An 18,564-nucleotide genomic window follows, 5' to 3' on the forward strand; every position below is an offset into this window, starting at 1 on the left:
TATATATATATTCACAAAAATACATTGTGTGGGTCAAAATTATTGGCTTTTCGCCAAACATTTGAAAATTAAGTATAAATCATGTTTCATTGATTTATTTTGTAAGTTTCGCACAGTAAATATATCACATAGTTTTAAAAATATGATTTTTTTAGTTTCCTAAATGGTAAAACTGTTAATGTGGACACATCTCCATCATAAATTCATGGAACTACTACATGAACACAACTCAAATAATCAAACTCCAAACTGAAAATCAGTAAACTACATGAGCATCACTGAGTGGGCCAGTGTCATATGAGGACACTGAACTTATCCAAACCACACACACGCACGCACGCACGCACACACACACACACACACACACACACACGCAGACGTGAGGCTGAAAGCTGTGCTCCATCAAACCATCACTTTAATGTCACACAAACAGCGAACACAGCAGCGGATCGGCTGGACTACACATTACCCAGCATGCCCTGTGCTAAAACAGTTACCCTGTACACAAATAGTGGTCTAAAAAATGCAAACCCCTCCCTGGTGACGAGTCGACCCCTACAAAACTAACACTCACAAAACCCGTGAAAAACACACAGCAAGCAGAAACACACACGGAGAGTTTGTCTGTCTGTCTGTCAGAGTCTGCGCGGGCTCGGGTGCCCGTTGTGGTAGAGCTTCTGCCGCACGTGGACCACATTATTAGCAGCGGCGTCTGAGGCGTCCTCGCGGCGCGTCTGCAGGCGTCTGCGCAGCTCCCGCAGGTTACAGACGCGAGAAACCCACCGCCATGACCTCCACACATCCCCGTCAGCTCCTGAACACACACACACACACACACACACACACACACACACACACATATATTAGCTGTGATGGGAGAGCTCCCTCATCCTCCACAGACAGCAGAAGCTGCTCACAGGGCACTGACTGCACGCTCTTTAAAGCGCAGCGGCTGAAAACAGCGGACATGATGTGAATCTAAACAGACTGTTAAAGTAATGTTCAACAAGTTACTACAAAAAACACGAGTAAATCTAATGAATCCCTTTTCCAGTGCATGCGTCTCGTTATTTACATGTATCTGTATAGCAGCAGTGTGAATGAATGAATGAATGAATGAATGAATGAACGAACGAATGAACAAATGACAGAATGAATGAATGAACGACAATGAATGAATGACAGTATGAATGATGAATAAATGACAATAAATGAATGAATGACAGAATGAATAAATCACAGAATTAATGAATGAATGACAGAATGAATGAATGACAATAAATGAATGACCAAATGAATGGATGACAGAATGAATGACAGAATGATTGGATGACCAAATGAATGGATGACTGAATGACAGAATGAATGGATGACCTAATGAATGGATGACCTAATGTATGGATGAATGAATGAATGGATGACAGAATGAATAAATGACTGAATGAATGGATGACTGAAAGAATGAATGAATGAATGAATGAATGAATGAATAACCAAATGAATTGGTGACAGAAATAATGAACGAATCAATGACCGAATGAATGAATAAATTGATGACCAAATAAATGAATGACAGAATGAATTGATGACAGCATGAATGAATGAATGAATGACAATAAATGAATGAATGACAGAATGAATGACAATAAATGAATGACAGACTGAATGGATGACTGAATGAATGGATGGCAGAATGAATAAATGACCGAATGAATGGATGACTGAATAAATAAATGACTGAATGAATGGATGACAGAATGAATAAATGACCAAATGCATGGATGACTGAATAAATGAATGACCGAATGAATGAATGACAGAATGAATGAATGACTGAATAAATGAATGACGAATGAATGAATAAATTAATAAATTAATGAATGACAAAATAAATGAATGACCGAATTAATGGGTGACAGAAAAATTGAACGAATCAATGACAGAATGAATGACAATGAATGAACGTATGACAATGAATGATTGAATGTATGACAATGAATGACAGAAATAATAAATGAATGACAGAAAGAAAAAAAAGACAGAATGAATGACAATGAATGAATGGTTGACAGAATGAATGACAGAATTAATAAATAATTGAATGACTGAATGAATGAACGAATGAATGAATAAATGACAGAATGAATGAATGAATGAATGAATGAATGAATGAGCGAATGAATAATTGAATAACAGAATGAATGACAGAATGAATATATGACAGAATTAATGAATCAATGACAGAATGAATCAATGGATGACAGAACGAATGAGTCGAAGGTAACAGAGTTGACGATAAAATAGTTAAATGAATGAATGAATTCATGACAGAATGAATGACATAAATATTTGAATGAATGAATGAATGAATGAATCACCATAGTGTCTGCTGCTCCTCCAGAAACGCAGTGCACAGTGAAAAGCACCGTCCAGCCACAGCAGGATCCAGCTGATGCAGAAGCCCATCAGGAGACCCAGTACCAGATCCAGCTCCTGTTTGCTCACGCTGCTGCCCGCTGGCGGGGCCCCGGAGCCTGCGGAGAGAGAGCCTGAGCCCTCGTACGGGATCACATACTCCACATGATGCCTACCAGAGGAGCAGAACATCAGAACATTACTGTGCACCGAAGAAAACAATACAAAACTGGACCCCACATACCCCACATGATGACGACCAGAAGGGCAGAACATTTTCCCCATTCATTTTTAATTTAAACCTGTTATAATTAGAGTTGACAGTAACAGAGTTAAAGGTAACAAGATTGATGGTAACAGAGTCGATGAAAACAGGGTCAATGGTAACAGGGTAGACGGTAACAAAATCGACGGTAACAAGGTTGACGAAAACAGAGTTGATGATAACAGAGTTGAAAGCAACAGGTTTGACAGTAACACAGTAGACTAAAACAGGGTCGACGGTAACAGGGTAAACGAAAACAGAGTTGACGAAAACATAGTTGACAGTAAGTCGACGGTTAACAGAGTCGACGGTAACAAGATCAATGGTAACAGAGTCAATAGTAACAAAGTCGGCAATAACAGGGTCGATAGTTAAAAGATCGACGGTATCAGGGTAGACGAAAACAGAGTTGAAGGGAACAGGTTGGACAGTAACACAGTAGACAAAAACAAGGTCGACGGTAACAGGGTCAATGGTAACATAGTTGACGGTAACAGGGTAGACGAAAACAGAGTTGATGAAAACAAAGTTGACAGTAACAGTCAACAGTAACAAAGTCGGCAGTAAAAGAGTCGACGGATACAAAATCGAAAGTAACAGTTTTGACGAAAACAAAGTTGGTGAAAACAGAGTTGACAATAACAGAGTTGAAGGGAAAAGCGTCGATACTAACAGAGTAGAGGAAACAGGGTCGCAGTAACAGGGTTGACGAAAACAGAGTTAGCGAAAACAGAGTTGATGATAACAGAGTTAAGCATGACAGGGTTGAGGGTAACAGGGTTCAAGGTAACAGGGTTGAGGGTAACAGGATTGAGGGTAAGAGGGTTGAGGGTAAGAGGGTTGAGGGTAACAGGGTTGAGGGTAACAGGATTGAGGGTAAGAGGGTTGAGGGTAACGGGGTTGAGGGTAACAGGGTTCAAGGTAACAGGGTTGAGGGTAACAGGATTGAGGGTAACAGGGTTGAGGGTAACAGGATTGAGGGTAACGGGGTTTTGGGTAAGAGTGTTGAGGGTAAGAGGGTTGACACACACACACACACACACACACACACACACTCACTCCAGCTGTTTATGTGTGGAGTTTGACATGTTTCTCCTCCTCAGTTGCTGCAGATGCTTGTTCTGCACGTTATCTTCGAGTGGGTTTCTGCAATATTCTGCGGTGCAGATTTATATTTAGGTGTGTGGAGCACTGCTAGCGTCTGCATCTCTGGAGTGAACAGCAGAGCGCTGGCGTGGGTCTCAGTCTCCGTCAGACTCATCAGTGTGTGGGAGTGGATCTCTCCAGCTCTGCTCAGCTCTGCTCTGCTGTGTCTCTGTAATGCGACCTGCTCTTGTTTTCATCTGCTGATGTCCAGCGGTTCAGCGGTTCAGGTGTCCGGTGTTCAACAAGCTCTTCTCCATCACCTGTGACGGAGGCTCAGGTGAACAGCAACTCACCCAAATAACCCAAACCCAGCACTGGAAAACTACTGACCCCAACACCTGACTGTCTCCACAAACCTCCTCTCATGAGCGTCAGTGTGTCGTCAGGAGTCATGGGGGCTGCTTTTACACTGCCCGAGCGTGACGATTGACTACATTTCAGAGTGTGTGTGACAGCAGAACACACACACCTGTCTATACTGACAGCACACGCTCACCTGTGCACATCCATCCCCTGATAATCATGTCTGTTTAGGTCATCTCCAATCAAAACCTGAGCTTCTGCATTTGGATTGGCTCCCTCTCTGATGATGTCAGTCTTAGCCACGCCCCTGTCACGTTAGTTTGCTGTGAGGGAATGATGCTCAGAAACACCGGCCTTCAGTCAGAGACGCTTCTCCATGTAAAGCCAGACATGGAGCTTTCCTGATGATCAACAGTGACATGGCGAACAGTGAACTGATCATGCGCTGTCATGCACACCATACACTGTTTGCTTTGGTTTTGTAAATATTTCCCAAAATGTGTGTCAAAACAAGATTAGTCTGCATAAATCATCACACTGGCTGAAACACAGAGAACTGTGACCTCAAAATCAGCCCAGAGTGGAGGAAACCGCCCCGACAGCACACACGGGTTCAATAAACAGGTGTTTTCAGCAAGAACAAAGAAGGCGTGTCTTACCTGCCGCAGGTGCAGTGACACACGCGCTCGGGTCCGCGCATGCGCGGCAGGATGAAGTTGTGAAATCGGTCCAGCAGCGCGTTCATGTCGGACACACACACGATGGCCTGGAAAACAGCAAAACTACTGCCATTTCCCCGCGATCAGCGCTTAAATCTGCACCGCAACATGCCTCTCCACAGAACAGCACACAATTATCAGTAAAGCTGAGCTGCAGGCAGGCAGAGTTATGCAATTCCTCAGCAGAATCTTCACACAGATCTTCTTACCAGCACCAGAACCGCTCCAGCCAGCATAAACATCATCTTCATCCACACAGCATCATCATCATCATCATCATCACGGCGCGGAGATGCTCCTCACAGAACACACACATCACCACCATCATCTTCATCACTTGAGACGGAATTCAGCTCATCTGACCACCGTCATCCTCATCTTCCGTCAAGCGGAGCTCATCCGCGCGGGTCTCCGGTGTTTGTGTGCCCGGCCAGAGGCGCTGTTTCCGGCAGAGCATCAGATGGCTCACCTGCGGCTCGCTCGGGTGTTCCTCCGCGCGCGGCTACAGCTCGCCTGTGTGCGTGTTCAAGCGTGTGTGTGTGTGTGTGTGTGTGTGTAAGTGAAGCTGCTGGACTCGGGCTGTATCGGATCTCAGATCAGTCCATTAGTTTAATGAGCAGCTCCTGCGTCAGGCTCATCTGGAATAACAGACCCGAGGAGGCATCCACATCTACAGCGCGCGCTCATATCGGCCAGCTCAGCTCAGCTCAGTTGATCTTATTGCAGAACTGCCAGTTAATGGAAGCTTAAATCACAGAGACTGAAGAAATGCATATATTTCCACATTTATATGCGTCAGAAATATATTGAAATATTTGATTTTGGCCTCTTTTATTTGACTTGTTTTGCTCCTGTTGCCTGTGTCAGATTTCATGTCATGTATAATATTTTACAGCATTAAATGACATGCATGCAGGTAAAAGTTGTAGTCAGCAGTTTTATGCATTTGTTAAATATTTAAAATACATGTAATGAAAGTTTTGACATATTTGTGGTTATATTGCTCCTCTGTTTGGGGAATGCTGATGTATAGACTGTGATTGACGATGCTATAGTCAAGTGTTCATTACAGAACACCTCTGTGTTAATGACTGCAGTGTTGACTATGGTGAACTGACTAACTCTCATTAATACATACTGAAGGCGGCACGGTGGTGCAGCAGGTAGCATTGTCGCCTCACAGCAATCAGGTCGCTGGTTTGAGTCCCGGCTGGGTCAGTTGGTGTTCCTGTGTGGAGTTTGCATGTTCTCCCCGTGTTGGTGTGGGTTTCCTCCGGGTGCTCCGGTTTCCCCCACAGTCCAAACACATGCACTATAGGGGAACTGATCAACTACACTGGCCATAGTGTATGAGGGTGTGTGAATGAGTGTGTATGGGTGTTTCCCAGCGCTGAGTTGCATAAAATATGCATATGCTGGAATAGTTGGCGGTTCATTCTGCTGTGGCGATCCCTGAATAATAAAAGGACTAAGCCAAAGGAACATGAATGAATAACTCATACTGTGGTGTACTTTAGCTTGACTGTAGTAAACTGTGGTGTGTTGCAGTGTAATACACCCTATAGCTGTAGACAACTATTAATCGTTTACATTAGTATAGATGTCGTGTCGTGTACAATCCCTATGCAAATGAAGTGATTTTTGTAGTTTGGAGCAGTATTTACTGAACTCATCTCTGTAAAATTGTACAGTTACTGGTCCCCTGTCAGTGTTAACTGGATTAATATAAGTAGATACTGAATATGAGTGTTTATAAAGCTGTCAACTGCTGAGTTACAATGAAAGCCAGTCCATTTTTAAATCGTGACAGAAGTCGTCATATCCTGACAATTTAAGGGTGCTCAGTTGAGTTTCTGCAGGTTGTCAGAGTTTGAGACATGTTTAAGACGTGATGAGTGGAATTGTAGACTCATTAAGGGCTAAACGCTGAAGATTTTCTCAATGCTCCAGATGGAGAAGATTTTTATTTGCCCGATCAAAAGAATGAATATAATGAAACACATTTCCCCACACAATCATACAGTAATATTCAACTATTAAATAGTGTACATGTTTATAATACAGCTCTACTTCTCTCCACACTTTTCCCAACATAAACTTTCTTTAAAATAAAAGAACAAATGTTTAAGTTTATAATAAACTGAATGTATGCATGACAGTGTGTCCAGGTCGATGTGCACAGCAGTAAACAGACGGAGAAGGTTTAAACTAATGCTACTGTGAGGAAAATGATTAAACATCATGAGTTAAACATGACCTTTTTAATCAAAAGTTTAAAGATGTATTGAGATGATTGCTGTGATTGTGTGGGGTTTGGCAGCAATACACGAACAGAGGAAAACGTAGACCTGTTTAAGAACAGATTTCAGACCTACAACACAATATTTCAGCACATTGAGGACTACTTTAGGCCTAAAATTAGAATTTTAAGATTTATGACATTTGAATTATTTTTTAAGATTTATTTTTGGCCTTTATTATTATAGATAGGACAGTATCGAGACAGGAAGCAAAGTTGGAGAGAGAGAGAGAGAGAGGAGGGCGGGGGGTAGGGAAATGTCCTCGAGCTGGGATTGGAGCTTGGGACACCCTGACGTGCCGCTGCACCATATGCCGGTGTGCTGACCACTAGCCTATTGCGCCGACTTTTAAAGCGCCTGCAGACACCCTGAGTGAGCAGTTTTCCCCACACACTGTTGATCCGTCCGTCTGAAATCAAACTGCAGTGTATTTTGCCGGCACACATTATTCTGTAGGTCAACAATTCATCTGGACAAGTTATTCCCCTGTGAACACCAGCGCTTGTTCAGCTCATCTTCAGTCTGGGCGTCTGCTCGTCAGTTCAGATACTCTTACTGTGCGTTCACACCGAGAGCGGCAGACTCTGCCTACACAGCTCTGGCGGCGAGAGCGTCACTTCACTACACTGATCTGGCATCTACAGGAGCCGCTGCATCAGCAAATGAGTTGCGTTCCCTCATAAAAGCGTGAAAATGTTGCGCATCTTATGGAATTGACTGAGATGTTGCGTGTGCTGGGGCTTTGCTCCACTTATCCAGCATGTGTCCATTCGTCTGCAGTACTCTGACACTGCACTAGTGTCTTCATGGTGCAGTGAGATTCCACAGCTATAGCATTAGTGCACAGCAATCACTCGACAGTCCCTCGTCTAATGTCTGTCCCTGTAACATCGTAAATAACTGGAAATGCGGAGATCGCAATAGTCAAACCCTTGGAAACATCTGTGGTCAGAAGCCACGTTCAGTGGACTGTGTTCTGGTAAAGTCTAGATGGCATACGCGGCCGGCCGGAGGTGGATATGCACATTAATACAGCAGCAGCAGAGTTGATGACACTGTATAATGAATGATTTTACAGCGCTGTGACGGCCGGGTTTAGGGCTGGGGTGAGAGTAAACGTTAAATATACAGTTTATTGGGTAATTTAATAGACAACATCTGTAATACTCGGTACAGCTACTGTTTTTACGTTACTGTGACGGCCGGGTTTAGGGTTGGGTCAGGGGTAGACGTCAATAAAATACAATAAATGTCAAATTTAATACATAATGGAAATAATTCTCGTTCACTTCCGGCCGCAACCACATCCGATCTCACAACTACCAGGGGCTGCGTCCAAAACCATGTACTAACATACTATACAGTACGCTAAAGTCAGTATGTGAGCCGAGTAGTGTGTCCGAATCCATAGAATTGGAAAATCAGTATGCGAGAAGTGCCCGGATGACTTACTATTTCCGGCGGGATTCTGGAGTGCGCATCCCATGCATGCTGCGCTATCCCATGATGCCCCGCGAGCGAATTCATGAATGGGAGTAAAGCGACGCAACTGGCGGATGTAGTACGTCTGAATTCCACTCATATACTATAGAGCGCACTCTTCTAACAGCCGAGTTGTACGTTTAAATTTAAATGCAGCACCTACTGAGTAGTAGGCGGTTTCGGACTCCTCTCAAGTCGGTGACTTCTGTGTTTTGATTGGCTGCTGCTGAACCGCGTCATAGCTCATTACCATAAAGTTGACTTGAGCTGCGTCCGAATCGGTCTACTCTGCCGGTACTTCATTTACATTTAAACATACAACTCTGCCGTAAGAAAGCTCATTCCATACTGTCTGAATGTGCAGGGCCGGACTTAACCAATAAGGGAGGAAAGGGAGCCAGGGGCCACTGACCAATATCTAGAAGCCTCTATTAATCACACAGATCTTTAGCACATTTTCTATCGTATGTTGTAAAATCTGCCTATAATCGTTACGATTTGAACGTCATTACTTCTTTTTCAAAAGCGAGGGCCCCCATGAATAATGGAACGTTCCCTCTGTAATGCGCATGCGCGAGGTGTGAGCGCAGCGCTGCAGTGAATACACTGAGAGCTAGTGTTGTTCACTTCAGAGACTTTTCAGACGCTCCGTCACCAAACTTTCAAAAAGCGAACATTACGTGTAAATCTACTGCCTTTACCTGTACAATAGGCAGATAAGGGTTCCCTTCAATATTTAAACCTATAAAATATATTTCATATATATATATACACACACTTTTAACATTGTTTAATTTTCAAAAATGCTAGAGCCCCCAAATCACTAAGCCCACTAAGAGCTGTGAATGTGCGCAGTATGAACGGAACTCAGGTGTCATGGTCACATGACCTACCCGCGTCAGTTGTATTGCTTCACTCCCATTCATAAATTTTCTGGCGGGGCATTATGGGATAGCGTAGAGTCCATCTGATGCGCACTTCTGAATCTCGCTGGTAGTCGGTCGTCCGGGTACTTCTCACATAGCGATTTTCATATTCTATGAATTCAGACACATTACGCTGACGGTTTTTAGTGTACTATATAGTATGGAAGTGTGCGATTACAGATGTAGCCTTGAGTTCAACGCTCTTCGACGCCCACACACTGGCACAGACACGCTGCTGGCTCACATTGATAATGAATGACTTCCAGCTACTTTGCCGCTCTCGCCACCATAGGTGCGAACGCACATTTAGCCACGCCCCTTTTAGAAATACTTTGCTGTGGTAATGAGCAAAACGCAAGCCCCGCCCCCTACTCAATATTCAGCTTCAACAGGAAGCAGATCAACACACTGAAATAAACCCCCGCAGTCTTCAAGACACCAAAGCACTCAGCAAGCCCCGCCTCCTTTCAATATCACCGCCCTCATTACTAGACACACCCCTCATTGCTGATTGGCTGAAGTGTGTGTTGAGAATGTGAGGAAGTGTCAGAAACACAGCACACATGAGCAGCAGCAGGCGTGCGGTTAACATCAGCCATGCTTTATTCACTCACTCCATCGCTCATCGAGAGCGCAATATTTACAAAAATAATAATGTCAGGCACTCTGGGCTGCGTCAGGTACAATTACAGACTCATCATCATCATCATCATCATCATCATCATCATCATCATCATTTACACAACTGAAGAGAGGGAGGCAGACAGACGGACGTCCTCCGAGGGCTTCACACCCTCATTAAATAAGAAAAAGAAAACTTCATGAGAAAGCAAAGGTGTGGAGCTGTCGTCCTCCACCTGACGGAGGTGTGTGTGTGTGTGTGTGTGTGCTGGGGTCAGAGGTCTCACACACACACTCTGCTGCGGTCAGTAAAAGCAGACGCTGTGCAGGAACGGCCGATGGCTCTTCTCCTCGAACTCCTGCAGCAGCTCGTCCATCTCGTTCTCCATATCGTCTGTGTGCTGAATCTGACACACACACACACACACACACACACACACACACACACACACACACACATCAACACATTATTCTGCACTGATAACTCAAGACTACACAAGAACATCAAACCTGCAGACAACACTGTGTGTGTGTGTGTGTGTGTGTGAGAGAGGGAATAAGAGAGTGTGTGTTTGAGAGAGTGTGTGTGTGTGTGTGCGCATGTATATGGTGTGTGTGTGTGTAAAGTGTGTCTGAGTGTAGGTTGTGTGTGTTTGACTTTATATGTTGTGTGTGTAAATTGTGTGTGTGTGTGTGTGTGTGTGTAAGATATGTCTGAGTGGATGTTGTGTGTGTGTTTGACCGTGTATGGTGTCTGTGTGGGTGCAAGGTGTGTCTGACTGTTTGTGTGAATGTTGTGTGTGTGTGTGTGTGTGTGTTGTGTGTGTAAGATGTGTCTGAGTGTTTGTGTGAGTTTGGTGTGTGTATGGTGTTTATGAATGGCGTTTAAGTCTGAGCGTATGGTTGGTGTTTGTGTGTGTGTGTGGAATATTCGTGTATGGTATAAGTGTGTGTATGTGAATGCTTGTGTGTATCTGTGTGTGTGTGTGTTGTGCTGCAGTACTCACACACTGGCAGAGTTCACAGATGAGGAAAGCTCCGAGCGTCGCCTCTTCATGATTATCCTGAATGTCCACATTGATGACATGAACCGGCTGGAACGACTCCTGCTCACGAGAGTTCAGGTCTGACACACACACACACACACACACACACACACACACACACACACACACACACACACACACACACAGTATATTTATTTTTTGTGTGTGTATGCACATGTTTTTGTATCCCTGTGGGGACGTGTGTGTGTGTGTGTGTGTGTCCGCTCACCCTCCAGCACCTGGTCGTAGACTCGCTCCTCACAGGTGATCACCAGGTCAAACTGGTCTCTGCAGCTCTGGAAGCGTTCGGGACGAGACTTGATGCGCTTGTTGCGGTCCAGCATGTGCAGGATGCCGTTCTGCGTGTATCTGAGCAGCACGCGGTCAAGGAAAACACACACACACACACAGCAGAACGTCCGCTTGACTCATTCAGGCTAATGATCTGTGTTTCTGCACTAGTGTACACTGACAGCAGCAGATCTCTCACGTATGAGCTACTGAACAGTGATATACGGCATTTATTAGAGCTCATAAAGGTGTGAAATCATGCAAATCTGCACACCACAAACACATTTCAAACGTCTGAATAAAGAAGGCTTGTGGAGTGAGAGAAATGAAACCCTGAATAAACACCTCAGTCAGATAAACCAACAAACCAGACTGATGACAGCAGGAGGAGAGAGCAGCGCAGGCCGTCTTCATCATCAGTCCTTCAACAACACACTATACACCAGCTTCTCCTTCCCCAGCCTGTCTGTCTGTCTGGTGTTCCAGTGCAGATGCCGGTCCGCTCTTAAAGGGACAGGACACAATAATAACAATAATTCAGGTCATAATAAGGTCATTTCTCCTCCTGTTCCAAACCTGCGGGTCTCTCTCTCCTGCTGAACACTGAAGATATTCTGAAGGAAACTAAACTCCACTGTTCAGAAATCAATTCAGCATTCTTCTAAATATCTGCTATTGTGTTCATCAGCTGTAATATCAGTGCTGGAGATATGAAGACGTCTGATTAAGATTTAAATTATTCAAATGAACAGAGTTTATGCAAAACACACGTCTGCTAACCGGCTGAGAAGCTGATTTTGGAAACGGGTTTGTTCTCGCTTTAAGCATCAACATTTTGCAGAAAATCGAGAATTTAAAGAGATCCAAGAGTCTTAAAGGGACAGTTCACCCCAATAAACATGCACTCATCATTTACTCTCCTACATGCTGCACCTAACCTTCACGGGTTTCTCCTGTTGAACACAATAGGAGGTCAATGGTTACAGGTTTTCAGCATTCTACAAAATATCTTCTTTAGTGTTCCACTAGTCTGAAACTGTCCCTGAATGAGCGTGTGACTCATTACTATGGTATAAACGCCGAGCGACACTATTAAACCACACCTGACGTCTCGAGATCAGCACACCCGAGACTCATCTGCACTCTCTCCAGCACTGGCTGAGCACGAGCGCTACTGCAGGAGTAACACAGAGTTCTGATGTGGGAAACTCACCGCATGTGTTTGTAGTGTAAATATTACTGACGGCTGCTTTTCAGAAATGCTGCATGAAGCTTGGAAACCTTGATGAACATTTCGCTTTGAATTAGTGGAGTCTAAAAGCCACACAGAATCTGTTTGGTTATTCATGCAGAGAAGTTCAATTAATTATAATAATATGTAATGAATTAAAGAAAGCTGCAGAACTATATGGAGTGTTTTTGGGAGTTTAGGACCAGCAACCCTTTATTAAAACGACATCTTAAAGGAATAGTTCAGGCAAACATTTTAATTCTCATTATTTACTGTCCATCATGCGGTTTTAAACCAGTCCTGGAGGGCCGCTGACCTGCATATTTTACTTCCGACCCCAATTAAACACACCTGAAGCAGCTCATCAAGCTCTCTGCATATACTAAAGCTCCGGGAAGGTGTGTTGAAGGAAGCTGGAGTTAAACTATGCAGGACACCGGCCCTCCAGGACCGAGTTTGGACACCCGAAACCTTTCTTTATTCTGTTGAACACAAAAGAAGACATTGTGAAGAATGCTGAAACCTGTAACCATTGACTTTAATTGTAGGAAAAGCAAACACAATGGAAGTCAATGGTTACCGGTTTTCTACAAAGACAAGCGGAAGTCTGAAATGACATTTTTGGCTGTACTGTCCCTTTAACTTAATTTAATTAAGACGTAGGAGTGCGAATTTAAACACGTGTTTGGTAAATAAAGCTACAATATTTAACTACTAAAAGACTAGTAAATAGTAAGTAGAAACTGAACCATACACTAAACATCGAAACGTTTGCACATTACTCAATAATAAAACTGAAATACCCATTAAAAGGCTGAATACATGTACATGCAGACACATTTGTAAATTATTCATTAATATAGCCAGAAAAATGCATACACACTGTAAAAACAATCCAGAATTATAGGGTTTATTTCCAGCAGATGGAAATAATAATAATAACGGCTGTTAAATTACAGAAATTAAATTACAAAAATTTAATGTAAAACGACAGATATTAAATTAAAATTAATTTAAGAAAATTTCTGTAATTTAATTTCCGTCATTTTACACTATATTTCTGTAATTTAAGAGCAGTTTTTTTTTTTTTTACTGCACTGCCGGGAATAAACTGTAAAATTACAGATTTGTTTTACAGTGTGTGTGTGTGTGTGTGTATATAATGAACACACAACCTGAACTGACCCTGAACACATTATTAGAGCTTTTTTGTGCATGAAAGTGTTCCTGTAGCTTCCTAACATTACGACTGATCCTGATCCTGCTGTCTGTGGAGGATCAGAAAGCTCTCATATCTTCATTCGTGTTTGAAGATGAACGGGTTTGGAGCGAGTAATTAATAACGAAGGTTCATTTTTGTGTGAACTGCCCCTTTAAGCTGACCGTTTCCAGGTCCTCGCCTCAACTCATCTCAATAGAGAGAAATGTGCATGTATGACCCGTTCTGTCATCATCAGCACCGCTAAAGACGATCCTATCCTAAAACATGGTGTACATACAGATTCTGGACCGCCTTAAAGAGGCAGCTCTGCCAAACACAGTCATTTACTCAGTTTTACTTCTTCTGTTAAACACAAAGCGAGATATTCTGAAGAAGGCTGGACAAAAACAGACACGGACATCTGCAGTAAGACAAAAAACCCAACAGAATTACCCAGAATATCTTCAATTGTGTTCAACAGAAGAAATCGACATAAAGGGGTTTGTTTTCAGCATCTACATTTACCAAAACTGTTATCTTATCTGACCATCAGATATTAGATATGAATCACAAGGATCTCTGCTAGCGTTACAGCTCACTGTGAGGGTAAATCAGTGCCATTATTTAAGCCTGTTTATAGTCGAATAGAGCACTTAGGGCAGATACTGCGGTGCGTGACGGCAGAATAAGCAAGAAAACTACTAAACTAGTTCACTGTAGTCTGGAAAAACCCAACACGAGAGACGCATTGCTAATAAATAACGCTATTGTGTCTCGATTTAACACTTTAGATTAGTGATGGCTGCTTCTGAAACACTGCTTCATGAAGCTGCGGAACCTTCGTCATTAAACTGCGTCCTGAATGTTCAGTTTTGAATCAGTGGTTCAGATCTCATGCGATTTCAGTAAACAAGGCTGTCAGAACGGTTTCCAAAAGTAATTTCTCCACTAGGGGGTGATCTGTGCGATACCATACAATGCACATCACTCACGCATGTTCACTCAGATCGCCCTCTAGTGGAGAATCACTGAACGGGTTTCACTTATAACTGACCACAGATCAGCTTCACTAGTTTATGCTCATTTTAAGTGAGGAAGTAGCTAAATTAAAAGAAGTAATAGCTAATAGTCTCTTGTTGGCCTGAGATATACTATGTATTACAGTGGTCTCTCGCTTTTCGCAGCTTCGTGGATTTTCTTTGTGTAGTTTGACATGCTTTTTTCTACAGCGCACTGTGTTCTGCATTCTGATTGGCTGTATACCATTGTCGATCAATCTCCGTGCCGTGTCACAGAATGCGCTCAGCTTGCCATATTTACATCAATCTTGTATCGCTAACAGTGTGGCTCTGAAGTGCTGGACTGTGTTTGCAAGTTCTCCCGACACAATGATGACGAAACCTTCTGCACTCTCAAAGAAGCCTGCGGTAGCTTTTTTTCCCCCACAAAGTTTGGCATTTGTGATGCAGCAAGTCCAGAGACGGTCGTGTACACTATGATTTTATATTAAATTTACTTTAACGTGAGATACGACTGAAAAGGGGTCATAACCTTCTAGGGCCCAAGTGTCCACATATGTGGACGGCACATTTTAGCTCTTTAGTGGCTGTTTAAAACACTTTGAATGTTTTACATTTGGTTACAGATTGGAAAAAAAAATTGTTTTTACTCTCTGATAATTAAAACAAATAATAATAATAAAAAAAGTTAAATTTGCATAATTTTTTTTTTTGCATAATTTAAAAAAAAAAATGTTTTATGTAAATAGGGACCACGAGTCCACACATATGGCCATCATTTCCTTTAAAAGTATATCATATCAAAAAATTATACTTAGATCTTTATTCTAATTAGGTTACAATAAGCTCAAAGAGCAAAAAGAAATTAAAAATGCATGTAAAAAACACCTCGGGCCTGAAGAGGTTAAACAAATATTTTCTCATTTCAAATGAGCAGCGGCGCGACCCAGAAACAAGACCATACGTCACCAATGTCAAGACTTAACTTACTTTTCTACGAAGGTTTGAGCTTTGCGAGTGTTTAAACGAGAGAGTAAAGTGTAAAAATGTTAATGCCTGTCTGAGAAAAGTGTGTAGTTACAGCCTTAAGACATCTATAATAATTGTACAGAAACAGACTACTTGGCAGGTTTCACCTATTGCGGGGTATTCTTAGAACGTAACTCTCGTGAATAACGAGGGACTACTGTATATTATCTTTAAATCAATTTACATAATAAATGCCGCTTACGTGAGGCGGCTGCAATGCAGCGTCTATGAGGGCGGGACAGTAAATTCAACGCTGATTTCTCTTTTGTCTGATGTTTATCAGACTGTTTCTTACTCATTTGTTAGAATATGGGAATACTAAAGCATCTGAGGTTCATCAAATATTGCTTCTGAACAATTCAAACATGTGAACAGGCTCCATGTGCATGAAGGTTAGTTCTGCTCGCATTGACAGCTTCGCCCAGCAGGTGGCGCCAGCATGTGCTGTTCCAGGCGTACTGAAACAGTGACTCGGTCTACACAGAGATAAACTCAAAGCTTTTAAAAGCGTAATTTCTCCCTGCACTACTTGCGATCAGGGTGCCAATTACAGGGTGGTTTGGGGGAGATTGACCCTGCTGATCCACCCTGATGGGCATCACAACAAGATGTTTGAGGGAGTCAGCCCTTTAATACTGATCTTTTTCTGAGCTGATTCTTAAATAATAGTGTTAATAACGAAATAATATGAATATAGATTTGACCACCCCTATAATGGCATGATGAATAATCGTGCTTATTAGTCTCAGCAGGAATCATCCAGCAGTGTGAACCTGACAGATCTGGAGCAGCGATGGACACTTTTCTTGTAAGACAGGTGTTTGTATGAACATGCAGCCTTAAATTAAATTAGACGCACAGCTTGAATAGTTTGAAGTTAGCGTATGTCAAAATACATCAAATATCCCTCACAACACTGAAAACGTAAATACGTCTTATTAATAAATTTGATGTCATTTAAATAGACTTGATTCACTGAAAACTTAATAAAAGTGGACCCCCCTGATCGCCAGTGTATAGTTCACACGCTGCTTGTGATCAGATCACTGACAGCACGTCTTCATACTAGCTGGAATAATTCACTGTAAATAAATCAAATTTAAACGCGTAATAAATTAAGTCTGCTTATGTGCCATCAGTGATCTACTAAACATCGTGTTGTTCTGTATTCTGAGGAATATTAAGCTAATATTAAGAACTACATGAGGACGTGAACTCATCTGATGAACTATTCCTGTGACCCAAACTATTGAAGTCATGCATTATGTGTCTTATTTAGCACGCGGTGTGTGTTCATTCAGGACCCTCGCTAATAATCAGGGGTTTGCTCTGCTGCGGGCGTCTCTGAATCGGGTGTGTTTCAGTGTGTGCGCTCGGGATACAGTTCCTTGTCTTTACGGACCAAGTCGTTGTACATCTGCTCATAAGTGGTTTTGAAGTCGTAAATGTTGGGTTTGTCCGGTGCGGGTCCAGGGAGTTTCACATGTGTCCCTGTGCCGAAGGAGCGCACGTCGAACCCTCGCTTGCTGTAGAAATAAGAGAGACAGTGAGCAGATCAGATCATGAACACACCTGAAACACCCTGTCTAAACCTGCGCAGACTCTCCTGACCTACTTAAACCCACCACTCACCTGAGGATGCTAGTTAATCTGGCTAACAAACAGCGCTCTCTCTCTCTCTCTCTGGAAATCTGTACTACATTAGTATGGTAATAAAGGCTAGCGTTAATAACATCATTTAACCATTAAAACGAGTATATTTCACTGGTTTCCAGCGTGTTTTGGGACACATTCCACTGTGATTTATTCACTTTAACTGGCCACCATCAGAAGGCAAATAAATGACCAGATGAAACCCAAAGATCTGTGTGTTAAAAGCTCTCTGATGTCCGTGATGATCATTAGTGAACGCTTTGTGGTGGTTCCTATCGCTGTTCAGCGTGGAGAGCTGTGGTTTTACCTCCTAAGTGAGCCAAACTTTCATATTTATATCAAAATAACGCTAAAGGCTCTTTATCCTGGCTACGGTTCCCTCAGGATCTTCTCTTGACTCAATTCTACGCGTTATTTTAGCCAGTAAATGAGCAAATCTGTGTCCTCTTCCGCGTTCGGGACGCGTTTGTTTTCTCTAAGTTAACGTTAAACCGGCGGGAATGTGAAATCTGTTCTTCTCTAAATTAACCTCAGCTGTTTCTCGGTATCTGAACACCTCGGTTTGCCGAAAACACCGAGCGGACGGGAATACACCGGTGAGCGGTAGGACGGGTCTCGCCGGGGGTTTTCGGTGATTTGCTTCTCGTCGTTACCTCAGGATGTTGTGCGCTTCCATGCTGCGGTTCTGGTTGCTGGAGCACACGACCGCGACACGCAGCGGATGAGGCGGCATCGCTATCTAAACCCGGGCAGAAATGAGCAGCTCTGCGGGAAACGCTTCGACGCGAGAGCTCGGTTCGACAGATCTACCGGATCCGCGGACAGGAAGAAAATGGCGGAGACGCTGCGCAGCTGTCAGCGAGGCGTCACAATAGGGGGAGGAGCAGTAGGCGGGGCTTCCGCTGAGGCATCAAAAC

At 43.0% G+C, this 18,564-nt stretch overlaps 4 protein-coding genes across 5 annotated transcripts in view; 2 read left to right on the forward strand and 2 right to left on the reverse strand.

Moving 5' to 3' along the window:
• zgc:112334 overlaps positions 1-18,564 on the forward strand; it is a gene marked incomplete at its 3' end in the record, with an annotated part of 817,035 nt that overhangs the window by 218,976 nt on the left and 579,495 nt on the right.
• The window catches only part of prkar2ab (protein kinase, cAMP-dependent, regulatory, type II, alpha, B), a 773,085-nt gene that overhangs the window by 175,028 nt on the left and 579,493 nt on the right, over positions 1-18,564 (forward strand).
• tmem240b (transmembrane protein 240b) lies at positions 394-5,502 on the reverse strand. The gene is made up of 4 exons (XM_087303888.1): positions 5,058-5,502; positions 4,789-4,895; positions 2,379-2,587; positions 394-814 (listed from the first exon to the last, which is right to left on the reverse strand). The coding sequence occupies exons 1-4, from the start codon at positions 5,097-5,099 to the stop codon at positions 636-638; spliced, it is 537 nt and encodes a 178-aa protein (XP_087160014.1). The 5' UTR covers positions 5,100-5,502; the 3' UTR covers positions 394-635.
• ssu72 (SSU72 homolog, RNA polymerase II CTD phosphatase) lies at positions 10,137-18,484 on the reverse strand. 2 transcript variants are annotated; one of them, XR_015521089.1, is made up of 5 exons: positions 18,301-18,484; positions 13,197-17,520; positions 11,453-13,045; positions 11,185-11,303; positions 10,137-10,584 (listed from the first exon to the last, which is right to left on the reverse strand). XR_015521089.1 is itself a non-coding variant. In NM_200728.1 (5 exon segments), coding segments are annotated over 5 exon segments (585 nt in total). In that variant the 5' UTR covers positions 18,381-18,449; the 3' UTR covers positions 10,137-10,482.

Source organism: Danio rerio, chromosome 22 (assembly GCF_052040795.2).
Source record: "Danio rerio strain M-AB ecotype USA chromosome 22, GRCz13ab, whole genome shotgun sequence".
NCBI classification, from domain to species: Eukaryota; Metazoa; Chordata; class Actinopteri; order Cypriniformes; family Danionidae; genus Danio; species Danio rerio.

What these genes read in the sequence shown, in the direction of transcription:
- tmem240b (XM_087303888.1), bottom strand. Translation starts at nt 5,099, where the DNA reads ATGAAGATGATGTTTATGCTGGCTGGAGCGGTTCTGGTGCTG. An exon ending in CTGGAGCGGTTCTGGTGCTG is followed by an intron (nt 4,896 to 5,057) that starts GTAAGAAGATCT and finishes GCTGTTTTCCAG; the next exon opens with GCCATCGTGTGTGTGTCCGA. An exon ending in GAGGAGCAGCAGACACTATG is followed by an intron (nt 815 to 2,378) that starts GTGATTCATTCA and finishes GTGTGTGTTCAG; the next exon opens with GAGCTGACGGGGATGTGTGG.